This window comes from Heterocephalus glaber, unplaced genomic scaffold (genome assembly GCF_053883595.1).
Source record: "Heterocephalus glaber isolate CG9 unplaced genomic scaffold, H.glaber_assembly_v1.0 deba00000122, whole genome shotgun sequence".
NCBI lineage: Eukaryota > Metazoa > Chordata > Mammalia > Rodentia > Bathyergidae > Heterocephalus > Heterocephalus glaber.
In genome coordinates this window covers 78,769,372-78,780,398 of record NW_028258138.1, presented here as the reverse complement: position 1 = coordinate 78,780,398, position 11,027 = coordinate 78,769,372, and the positions used below count along the sequence as shown (strand labels likewise).

The 11,027-nt window shown below is 51.7% G+C and overlaps 1 protein-coding gene across 10 annotated transcripts in view; it reads left to right on the top strand.

Moving 5' to 3' along the window:
* The first annotated feature begins 218 nt into the window (after nucleotides 1-218).
* The window catches only part of Camk1 (calcium/calmodulin dependent protein kinase I), a 25,503-nt gene continuing 14,694 nt past the window's right edge, over nucleotides 219-11,027 (top strand). For 3 of the 10 annotated variants that reach the window (XR_015453407.1, XR_015453406.1, XM_087216932.1), the window contains exons 1-10: nucleotides 545-785; nucleotides 2,833-2,947; nucleotides 5,399-5,530; nucleotides 6,654-6,728; nucleotides 6,807-6,945; nucleotides 7,685-7,811; nucleotides 7,906-7,981; nucleotides 8,856-8,968; nucleotides 9,499-9,577; nucleotides 9,666-9,753. Coding sequence is in view for 8 of the 10 variants with exons in the window: in XM_087216932.1 (XP_087073058.1) it covers nucleotides 2,865-2,947; nucleotides 5,399-5,530; nucleotides 6,654-6,728; nucleotides 6,807-6,945; nucleotides 7,685-7,811; nucleotides 7,906-7,981; nucleotides 8,856-8,968; nucleotides 9,499-9,577; nucleotides 9,666-9,753 (912 nt within the window). In the remaining 2 variants the exon portion in view is untranslated. Of the gene's footprint in view, nucleotides 436-526; nucleotides 880-2,832; nucleotides 2,948-5,398; nucleotides 5,531-6,653; nucleotides 6,946-7,684; nucleotides 7,812-7,905; nucleotides 7,982-8,855; nucleotides 8,969-9,498; nucleotides 9,578-9,665; nucleotides 9,754-11,027 lie in introns of those variants that run through there. The other 7 variants (XM_021260237.2, XM_013074041.3, XM_013074048.3 and 4 more) reach the window with 7 other exon arrangements.

The window sequence follows — 11,027 nt, the reverse complement described above, 5'->3', positions numbered from 1 at the left end:
GAGGAGAACGCTGAGGGGGTGGTGGAGGCAATGCCACCTCCAGTTCCTCAATCCCTTCCTCGTGGCCTGCACAGAACTTATTCCCGAGGACTCTGAGGGCCGCGTGCACGAACTGACCTTGCCCAGGCCCTGGAACTGGTCCAGTCACGTGGCTCGTCGGTCCTCTTTGGCCTCTTTCCTCGGGGATCCAGATTTAACTCCCCCTCCCCTCTCGCCTTCCCTCTGGGTGCCACACCCCCGCGGGGGACAGGCTTGGGTCGGAGTCTCCGCGGACCCAGGCCTCAGTTGACCACTGGCCCTCGACTTCCCTCACTGCCTGGTCTGGCCCTGTCCATTTCCTGCACCCGTTACCCACCAGTCTGGGCCTCTCTAAGCGCCCAATCTCTGGGCCGGGGAGAGTGGGGAGGAGGAGGACAGCAAGCTCCCAGGAACAGTGTGAGTCTCAGAACTGCGGAGGCGACAGGAGAAACTGGCCGGCCTCTGGGATCCCAGATGCGAGTTCGAATTCTGCCTCTCTTCTGACCAGCTGCTGACCTCCAAGCCTTCACCTCCCGAGAACTCAACTGTCCGCACTGAAGAGGGTCCTGCAGAGCCTGCGGCAGGACAGCATTCAGCTGGGGGCCGCCCCGACGCGCCCTGCCCACCCAGCCCAGACTCCTCCCCGCTGACATCAGAGAGCGGCGCAGAGCCTGGAGTCCCGAGCAGGAGGAGGCGGAGGAGGAGGCGGCGGCGGCGGCAGTCCCCCCAGCAGCTCGGCCTCGCTCAGCCCTGCGAGGGCACTGCAGGTTCGCAGGCCTGGGGCTGGGTGGCGGGCACAGATACCCTGGGGCCGGGGCCGGGGCTAGGCCCTTCCCTCCACCCACCCAGACGGCTCCGCAGGTACGGGCGGGGGGAGCTGCCCCGGGGTCCTGCAGGGCCAGGGTCTGGGAATCTGGGGTGCCAGCCTGTTCTGGTCTCAGCACAGGCGTGGGGGCCGGGTGCAGGCTGCGATCCCCAAAGGGACCCATGGGGATGCGGGTGGTGGTGGGGGAAGGGTGTCGGTTGTGTACTGAGTGTGTTTGAAGTTGGGTAAGAAGCTGAGATTTGGTTTGGAGGACAGGAGGAGTTTCTAGTTGTGAGAGAGAGGAGCTGGGGGCTGGAAGGTGCGCATGAAGCCGATATCTGGTATACAGCGATGAGCACCTATCATTTTGTCCAGGCATGTGTTGATGTGTGTTTTGTCTTTTTTCATTTTTTGAGACAAAGTCTTAAGCCTGGCCTCAAATTTGTGATCCTATTGCCTTGGCCTCGGCTCCTGGCTGGGATGTATGCTTTGGAGTGTAAGAGTCTGAATGAGGATGACAGGTGTGGTGGCTCATGCCTGTAATCCCAGCACTTAAGAGGCTGAGGCAGGAGGATTTCCGAGAATTTGGGGCCAGCCTGGGCTACATAGTGAGCTCAAGGCCAGCCCGAACAACATAGCCAGACCTTGTCTTTAAAAAAAAGTCCGAATGAGGGACACTGGCTGGCAGGCAGGTGTCAGGGTTAGGGTATCTGAGGAGTGTGTGGACATGTGTGTGGACATCTGGGTGTGCACATAAAAGCAGATGATTCGGTGTCTGGGTACAAAACAGGTCCTGGAGACAGGTGTCTGTGTTTGGGGTGTGGACAGGCTTAGCGTGGCTTTCTGGTGCAGGATGTATGTAGAAATGCCAGGGGCGTATTTGCTGGGGCTCTTGGTGGGCTTAAGACTGCTGCCAGAGGTTGTCAAAAAGTTTCTTTTCTCAAGTTTGTGCCCCTGGAGCAGAGTCCCATTGAAGGAGGACTCTCACTCTGGACCCCTCCAGGCAGAGGACAGAGAAAGATAGACTCCCTGAGGCCACACAGCATGCTGGGCCTTGTTTTGCTTTGCCTTTTGTGGCCCTGCATGGGACTGAGAGGATGTGTTGTCCGAATGGGCCCCAGTCTAGCTTCATGCTGGAAAGACCAGCTGAGGACAGCTCCATGGCCTCTGCCCTCAGCAAGCTTGGCTGGGATCCCAGCTGGTATCATTTGGGCACCTGTGGTGTCACTCAGGCCCTGCCCACCTCTGACCTCAGTCTCCCCATTCCCCATCTGATAAATAGGGAGAGAAATTTCTCCTACAAAATGAGCAAAGGCCTCAGAGCAGGGAAGTCCAGGCAGGATCGGGGTGAGATGAAGGGAGGAGGGAAGACTGGGTGGGACCATTTCTCAGCTTCCAGGACCCAGAGGGGGAGTCTAGAGGAAGAGACCTAGGGAGCTCCAGCTGTGGCTGTTGTTGCCATGGCAGCAGTGAGAAGGAGCTATTTTAAAACGTGGCTGAGATACTGCTGGAAGTCCAGACTGCTGGAAACCTGATTTCTGAGAGGCCAGGGTAGGGAGGAGGAGGGGGAGAGGAGACACCCCAGCAGTTCCCAGGATGAGGCTGGGACCTTATTGGTCCCAGGCACATGGCATCCTCTAGGGACTTGTACCCCTACATGCTGCTCTGGGGTGTTATCTGCTGTCCTCTCAGAGGTCAGGGTTTCCCTGGCTGTCTGGATTTGGAGAGGGAAAAACTGGGATGCAAATGTGAATAAAGAAACACATGACTTCATTGAGTAAAAAATTATGTTGCCATCATGAAAATTTTTTCTCTAGGCATAAGAATTTGCAGAAGGAATATTCTTGAATGAGCACATGACTGGTGAATGAATGACTATTAAATGATTTTGTCAAATGAATGGATCAAGGGGTGGGTAGGTACAGGTTGCAAAAATGAACAGGGCATACAGTAAATTCCCAGAGAGAAGGCTGGGCCTAGCTGAATTTCCTCCCTCCATTTCCCTCCAGGAGCCCTGGCTGTGGCCAGGGAGCAGTGGGCCATGCTGGGGGCCGTGGAAGGCCCCAGCTGGAAGCAGGCAGAGGACATTAGGGACATTTATGACTTCCGAGATGTTCTGGGCACGTGAGTCTCAGGGTGGGTGGGATGGGGCTCTGTATCTGGTGGAATTGGGAAAGGCCTCCCTCCGGGCCTGGAGAGCTGGGGAAGGCTGGGTCTGGGTGGTGCTTCCTCTGGTCAGTTGATCAACACTTCCTGTTTCCTACAGCCGAGGCCTATGTTGGCCTTTCCACAGCCCAGACTAGCCGCATCTTTTCATTTCTGGCTGGCAGTGGTTGGGACAGGGGCTCCTTTTGAACGGTCAAATGTTCCTAATGAAGAGAAGGAAGTAGCAGGGGATGAAGGGCCACTTGTCTAGCTCGTTGGTAAAAGCTGGGTTTCCTGGCCTAGGTTTGGAAACTAAGGCAGGACATAGCTCTGTCCTTGGTGCTGGGGACCCAGAGACAACTAATACCTGGTCTCTGCCCATCAAGTTGACCCTAGATGCACAGGGAAGCAGAACCACAGAAAATGATGAGTGCGTGTGGTACTCCAGCTGAGCTTGGGAATGAGAGCCATGCAGAGCCCAGAAACAGCTGTGGCTTCTGCCTAGAGAAGTGGGCATTAGAACTGGGGACTAAAGGACGAGGAGGCGTACATGTTCAGAGAGGAAGAGGGGCATTCAGGCAGAAGGGAAAGTATAATAAGTCCCCAATTTACGAACAAGTTCCATTCTGGGAAACTGTTCATAAGTCAGATTTGTTCCTAAGCTGACAGTCTTACACAGTACACCTGTAAAAGTTCGTAGGTCAGGGACTTACTGTTTAAGTGAAGGGTCAGAGGTGGCATGTGCAGAAAGGTAAAAAGCCTGATACAGCTTAAAATCAGAGGCTGGAGGAGGAGAGGACAAGGCTGGAGATGAAGCGGGACAGAGTGTGAAAGCATGCAGGGTTTTGAAAGCCAGACTAAGAAGGCTGCATTTTATCCCATGGGTCACAGGAAGCCTTTTTTTTTTTTTTTTTTGAGACAGGGTCTTGATATGTAGCCCAGGCTGGCCTTAAACTTCCAGCAATCTTCCTGCCTCAGCCTCCCTCATGCTGTGACTATGTGCAGCACCACCCCCTGCTATCAGAAGCCATTTAAGACTTAGGGCAGGTCTGCAGTTCCAGATTATCACTGTGGCCAGTATGGAGGGTAGATTGGAGAGGGCTGAGGTGACTGCACTTATCCCTAATCTCTGATAATCAAACTGTCACCACATGGAATGCTTTTATCACATTTTTTTTTTTTTTGGTACCAGGGACCTTGCGCTTGCAAGGCAGGTGCTAGAACCACCGAGCTAAATCCCCGGCCCTCACATTTTGTGTGTGTGTGTGTGTGTGTGTGTGTGTGGTGGAAACTGAACCCAGGTCCTCACACATGCTAAGCAAGCACTCTACTACTAAGATTTTTTTTTTGGTACCGGGGATTGAACTCAAGACCTTGTGCTTGCAAGGCAGGCAGTGGAACCACTGAGCTAAATCCCCAGCCCCTAAAATTTTTATTACTAGTTTTTGGTACTGGGGATCAAACTTGGGTTCTTCCACTTGGGAGGCAGATGGCAGAACCACTGAGCTAAATACCCGGCCCATATATTTTAAAATTTTGAGCCCAAGTCTTGCTAAATTGCCCAGGCTGGCCTTGAACTCGCAGCCCTTCTTGCCTCAGCCTCCCTGGTAGCTGAGATTACAGGGATAAACCTTAACCTGGCTTATTTATGACTTCATATCCCCCAGGGAAAGCAAACAGATGTAGAAAGAAAAGCCAAGTGAATTCTCCTTAATCAATGAAACTTAGTGTAAATGAAATATTTGCTGCTTTCTAGAAACCTGGTTTAAACTCCTTCCTAAACTTCAGCGAACATACTAACCACTTGAGGACCTTGGTAAAATGTAGATTTTGATTTAGGAAGTCTAGTGTGCGAACCGAGATTCTACATTTCTAAGAAGTTCCCAGATGATGATGATGGTTCTTCAGAGTTCTAAAAGATATTAAATTAGCTGTGACCCAGATTGGCTTTAGCAGGAAAAGGATGAATCAACCACACATATGATCTAAAAGCTCTGGGTAGATGTTAGGCCTGGTTGGACTCAGGGCCCACATGATGGCAAGAAATGGTCTTCAGCTATTTTCAGGTCTCATTTCCTTTGTGTTGGCTCCAGTCTCAAGTAGGCTTTCCCACAGTGGTGACAAAAATGACTACCATCTGCTTCAAGCTTACATCCTACAACTTCACAAAAGAGGGCACCGCATTCTCACAGTGCCAGTAGCTGGGCTTGTGTCACATGACCAGTGATCATGGCCAGGGAACAGACTGTGTTTGGTCAGCCTGGGTCACATGGCCACGTCTGGAGCAAGGGTTAGATAAGTGCTTAGAGAAGGCTCATCACACTTCCTAGTCCAGAGGTATTAACAGAATCCACAGGGGTGGAGCAGCATTTGAGGGAGGCTGAGGGGTGCTGGACTCAGTCCTCACCTCCTGAACCCTCTTCCCTGAAGGGGGGCCTTCTCAGAGGTTATCCTGGCAGAAGATAAGAGGACTCAGAAGCTTGTGGCCATCAAATGCATTGCCAAGAAGGCCTTGGAGGGCAAAGAAGGCAGCATGGAGAATGAGATCGCTGTCCTACACAAGTGCGTGAGCCACAGCAAGTCTGGCCCCAGATGGCCCTTGCTTGACCCCTCCTACCCTTCCCCTTCCCCTGCTTTGTACAAACCATTTAAACTTTCTGAGCCTCAAAGTCTCATTTATAAAATAGGGGTAAGACCTTTCACTTGGCAGGAGTATGGGGGAATAATTAGAGGTCCTTTATTTTAAGTGGCTGGCATAACAGCTAACAAGGCAGATTCAACTTATGTGCCAGGATTTATTTCCAGAAGGTTAATCTGCTCAGTCAGGTCCCAAGGCCAGCCCTCAGTCATTGCTTGAACCCACTTACCTCAGCTACTGCCATCTCTAGATTGACTTCAAGTTCCACCCACATGTTCAAGCTGCTCCGCAGGCTGAAAGCTGTGAGTCTACTGACCCTGCTGACCTTGACTGCAACCTCTTGATTACACTGGAAAGCGTGTAGAGAACCTTCACTTCAGGTCTCTCCCCTGAGCTTCCCAACTACCCTGGGCAGGAGAGAAATGATAATTTCTACTATCAGGAAGTGAAACTGGGAGAATGAGGCCCAGAGAGGGCCAGAGACTGGCCCAGAGTCACACAGGACCTGTGGCCGAGCCATGTCTCCCTCCCCAAGATCAATCACCATCACTGGTCCATCCATTGAGTATTTACTGTATGCTAGGGTAGCCCCCCCCAACCTGTGTGACCCCGCGCAACCCTCACCCCTGCTCTGTGAAGGAAGTCCTGTCACTGGCTGCATTTTATAGATGACAAAACTCAGCAAAGCTTACATTCAGCTCACCAAGCGCTCCTGCACACTTACTCCACACACACACTGTGGGAACAGTGGTGACAGTCTCTGGATGTGAAGCTGACCTTTGGTGGGGGAGGCTGATGAGTGTGTAACACAGAAGGCTTTAGGAGCCCCCTGTCCACCAGGGCTATGACATGAAAAGGCCTGCACATGTAGCATGTTATAGAAGTTTTGCTGCTTTATAGGAGTTTGCTGCTTTACTCTTTGCTTTCCAAGAAATGATAATAAATTGTGTTAATCCGCTTTTCCTGGTGGAGCTGGATCCTTGGTTTGTCCTGCCAGGTGTGCAGGCATTGGGGCGGTGGCTGATCTGTCCTTCTTTCTCCTTTCAGGATCAAGCACCCCAACATTGTAGCCCTGGATGACATCTATGAGAGTGGCTGCCACCTCTACCTTATCATGCAGCTGTGAGTGATGCTGCCACTCCTCTCCCACCTTCCCTGCTGCCTCCACTCCCTCAGCCACATGTCTGTCCCCCGCTGCAGGGTGTCAGGTGGGGAGCTGTTCGACCGCATTGTGGAAAAAGGCTTCTACACAGAGCGGGATGCCAGCCGCCTCATCTTCCAGGTGCTGGACGCTGTCAAGTACCTGCATGACCTGGGCATCGTACACAGGGATCTCAAGGTGGGGCTTTCAGGATACAGTGTGCTGGGGCACCCGGGGTAGGGCCTCTACAAACCCCTCACTGCTGCCTTGGGGACCTCTCACCCACCCACCCCAGCCATGGCTTTTCACCTGCAAAATGTACCTTGTGATCCTAAACCGTTTCTTCCCACTTCAGATCAGACACTGGCAGGGAATTGTACTGTCATTTTATCTGGGTAATGTGCTGTATCCTTTTCTGATCATAAAAGTCCCACTTGCCCTCTGTAGAGAACTTGGTCAGGACAGCAAAACATAAGGGAGAAGGCCTGAGATCTGCTCCTTAGACACAGTGATGGGGCACATACATGGCAGTCTCAGCCTGGTCCAGAAGGTGACCAGCTCTGGGTTTGAACCCTGGCCCTGCTCCTCCCTAGCTGACTGGAGCAAGTCACTTTGCCTCTCCAGCCACAGCTGTCCTCACCTGTAAAATGGGCTTGTTCAGACTGGCTGGCGGGGAATGTGGTGAGGATGAAGCCAATCAGCCACTCACCAGCGCTGCCACACAGAGATATTCAAAAGGGTTCCTCTAGGGTTACAGAAAACTTCCTCCCACCTCCCCTTGGCCCCTGTCCTGAGAACTTCCTTGAGTTCCTTCTGCCTTCAGCCGAGATGGAAGCCGTCTGGCTGCCTAGTGGCTGTTACCCCTGCAAGCTTTGGGAGCAGAAGGCTCTGGGGCCCTGGCCAGCCCTGTTACTTCCCTTGCCTACCCTCTTCCCAGCCAGAGAATCTGCTTTACTACAGCCTGGATGAAGACTCAAAGATCATGATTTCTGACTTTGGCCTCTCTAAGATGGAAGATCCAAGCAGTGTGCTCTCCACAGCCTGTGGGACCCCAGGTTACGTGGGTGCGGAGTGCCCTGGGCTAAGGCTATGGGCAGGGGAGGAACCAGGAGCTTCAGGGTGGAAATTTACCACCACCCTGTCCCCTTTCCTTCATAGCCCCTGAGGTCCTGGCTCAGAAACCCTACAGCAAGGCTGTGGACTGCTGGTCCATTGGGGTCATTGCCTACATCCTGTAAGTGGGGGCATGGGCACTGTAGGCTGTGGCTCCACAGTTTCCTCCCCATGTCCCTCTCTTCCTCCATCTCTTCCCCTTCCATCCATAGTTATATCTGCCTATTAATTACTAATGTCACTTCATTCAATAGATACTATGTTTCAGGCGCTGTGCCAAGCACTGAGGACTTAGTAGAGAACGAGCCAGACCATGTGCCTGCCCTGAGGAGCTGACACTGTAGTAGGGAAGAGAGAAAATTAAAAAGTAGATAGATCTATAAAGTACTGTCAACTGGTAAAAAAAAATGCTGTGAAGAAAAATGAAGTAGGAGTAGGGAGAAGGGGATGGATGCCATTTCAGATAAGGTTAGGAAGGGCTCTCTGTGGAGGTGACATTTGAGTGGCACCTTGAATGAAGTGAATAGTCACACATTTGAAGTTTGGGGGAAGAAAGGTTTAGGCAGACGGAGGAGCAAGTGCAGAGGCCCCCAAGGATGGCAAAGTGGTGGCAATATCAAGGAACAAAAAGACCAGGGTAAGCCGTGCATGGTGGCATCTGCCTGTAATCACAGCAGAATCACAAATGCAAGCCCAACCTGAGCAATTAAGCAACTTAGACCCTTTTCCTAAAAAAAAAAAAAAAAAAAAAAAGAAAAGAAAAAAAGAAAAAAAAACTACAAAAAGGACTGAGGATGTAGCTCAGTGCAAAGTCCCTGGATTAAATCCCCAGTATGGGGGGTGGGTAGCCAGTGTAGTTGGACAGGCAGGGGCAGCTTCCGCAAAGGAGGAACTTCTTCCTGTGGGTCCAGCCTCACTCCTGGGACTGCCCGAGCTCCAGCCTAGAGCCCAGGGTGCTGCTGAAGTGGAAATGAGGACCAGTTTCTCCTGCCCAGGCTCTGCGGTTACCCCCCCTTCTATGACGAGAATGATGCCAAACTCTTTGAACAGATTTTGAAGGCCGAGTACGAGTTTGACTCTCCTTACTGGGACGACATCTCTGACTCTGGTATTTTGGGATTTGCCTTCTTCTCTTGGGCCCTGTTTGTGGTGCCTTCCTTATCTGCTCTGGTATCTCCCCACTGCCCTCCTTCTGTCTGATTCCCCAGCCCCAGACAGTGAGCTCAGATCAGACTCCCATCTGCGTGGCCCCAGTCTGAGAAGTGTGTAGGTATTCAGTCAGTCTTCAAACATAGTATTTTTGAAAATATGCCCCCTACTGACTTCCTAATGCCCAAAACACCACCATGAACATTTTCATCCCTCCATTTGTGTCCCCTACTCAGAGGCAATCCTGTGAAGGCATCAAGTGTAAATACATTGAGTAGTCTTCTTGAATGTGCTTAAGAGGGAAAAGAGAAGGTTGCAAGGCAGGGTGGGCATGGGGGCCATTGAGAGAGGATGGGGTGCTGCATGGACAGATCTGGCCTCTGTCTTGCTATGTGTAGTGAGTACTGTCCTGTGGGAGTAGGTGCTATTCTGGGGGTGTGCACAAGCACCACCATGCTGTGTGTCCTTGCTTTTATCTTGGGGGTTTAGCCAAAGATTTCATCCGGCACTTGATGGAGAAGGATCCAGAGAAGAGGTTCACCTGTGAGCAGGCCTTGCAGCACCCATGGTGAGAGCCCCTGAATGCTGTGGGCTGGGGAGTGGCCTGGCCCCAGGCCAGCCTCTGCCCTCACAGGCGCCCTGCACAAACTCCTCAGGATAGCAGGAGATACGGCTCTCGATAAGAACATCCACCAGTCCGTGAGTGAACAAATCAAGAAGAACTTTGCCAAGAGCAAGTGGAAGGTGAGCTGTGGCTTTAGTCCTGGGTCCCAGCCTCCATAGGGCTTCTCCTCGCCCCCATCCAGGCTCAGCCTACAGCACCCAGCACCAAGCTGGGCAGAAGTAAATAGTCAGGGATGCTTTCTGAAGGACCTGACTTGTTCATTCATTCATTCATTCATTGCCCCTTGACACTCAATTCCAGAGTGTCCCTGACCTTCAAGTCTAAATGGAGAAGACTGTTCTTCAGGAGGCATCTGATTCAGCCTATGGGACAGACCTGTCATCTGAGTAGGAATTAGGCAGAGGGAACAGGAGTGCAAAGTTCAAGGGCAAGCGACAGTGTGGTCACTCAGGAAGTGCTGGTGATAAGTCTGGCTGGGTAGAGGCGCAAGGACACTGAGCAGCAGCAGCCCAGGCTGGAGAAGCCAGGTCAGGCCAGGTGGCTCAGGGCCTCGAAAGCCACAGTACAGCCCCAAGTTGATGTGGAGGGTGCTGAGGAGTCCCTAAAAGGATATAAAGCAGGAATTCGCCCTTCAGAAGGGGCTTTCAGGAATGCAGAGACTGGCACAGGGTGAAACGCGGGACACCCCATGAGGGCTGTGGCAGAGACGCAGGCAGGAGATGCTGAAGGCCTGAGCCAAGGCAGTGGAACAGGATAGACAACGGGCTGAGAACGGGAGTCCTTTAGAAGCAGAATCACAAGAAGTGATGGCGGAATGGATGCTGAGGGAGTAGAGACATTGATGGCTGGACCAACCTGATTGGGGCAGAGTGGGCAGTAGGACCATCACTTGGGATGGTTTTCCAAGGGGCAGAAACATGTCTGGAGGGGATGACTTTAGTTTTGGATATGGTGAATTTGACCTCGCAGGCATAAACGGAATAGAAAATGATACACACATGCTCACACATACACGCAGGTAAGTATTCAACATTTCTGCAGCTAAGTTTCCTCCTTTGAAATTAATAGTAGTAGTGCTTAGCTCAGAGTTTTGTGAGGATTAAATGAATTGCCATGCAAAGTGCTTAGTACAGTGCCTGACACATAATGCTGTGCAGTGTTTGCTATCACCTATGAATATGAATTGTAGTTGTGTCTGTATATGTACATATTATACATATCTGTGTGTGGGTATGTAAGTATGTGACTGAATTTAACTTAACAGAGCCTTGTAGAGGTTTTGGGGGTTTTAGAGGTGTCACTACATAACCCCCGAATAAAAGGAATGAAAGATAAAGAGAACAGAACCATGCTCCCCGTCCCTTTGAGCTTCCCCTTTCTCAGAAGCCCTTCT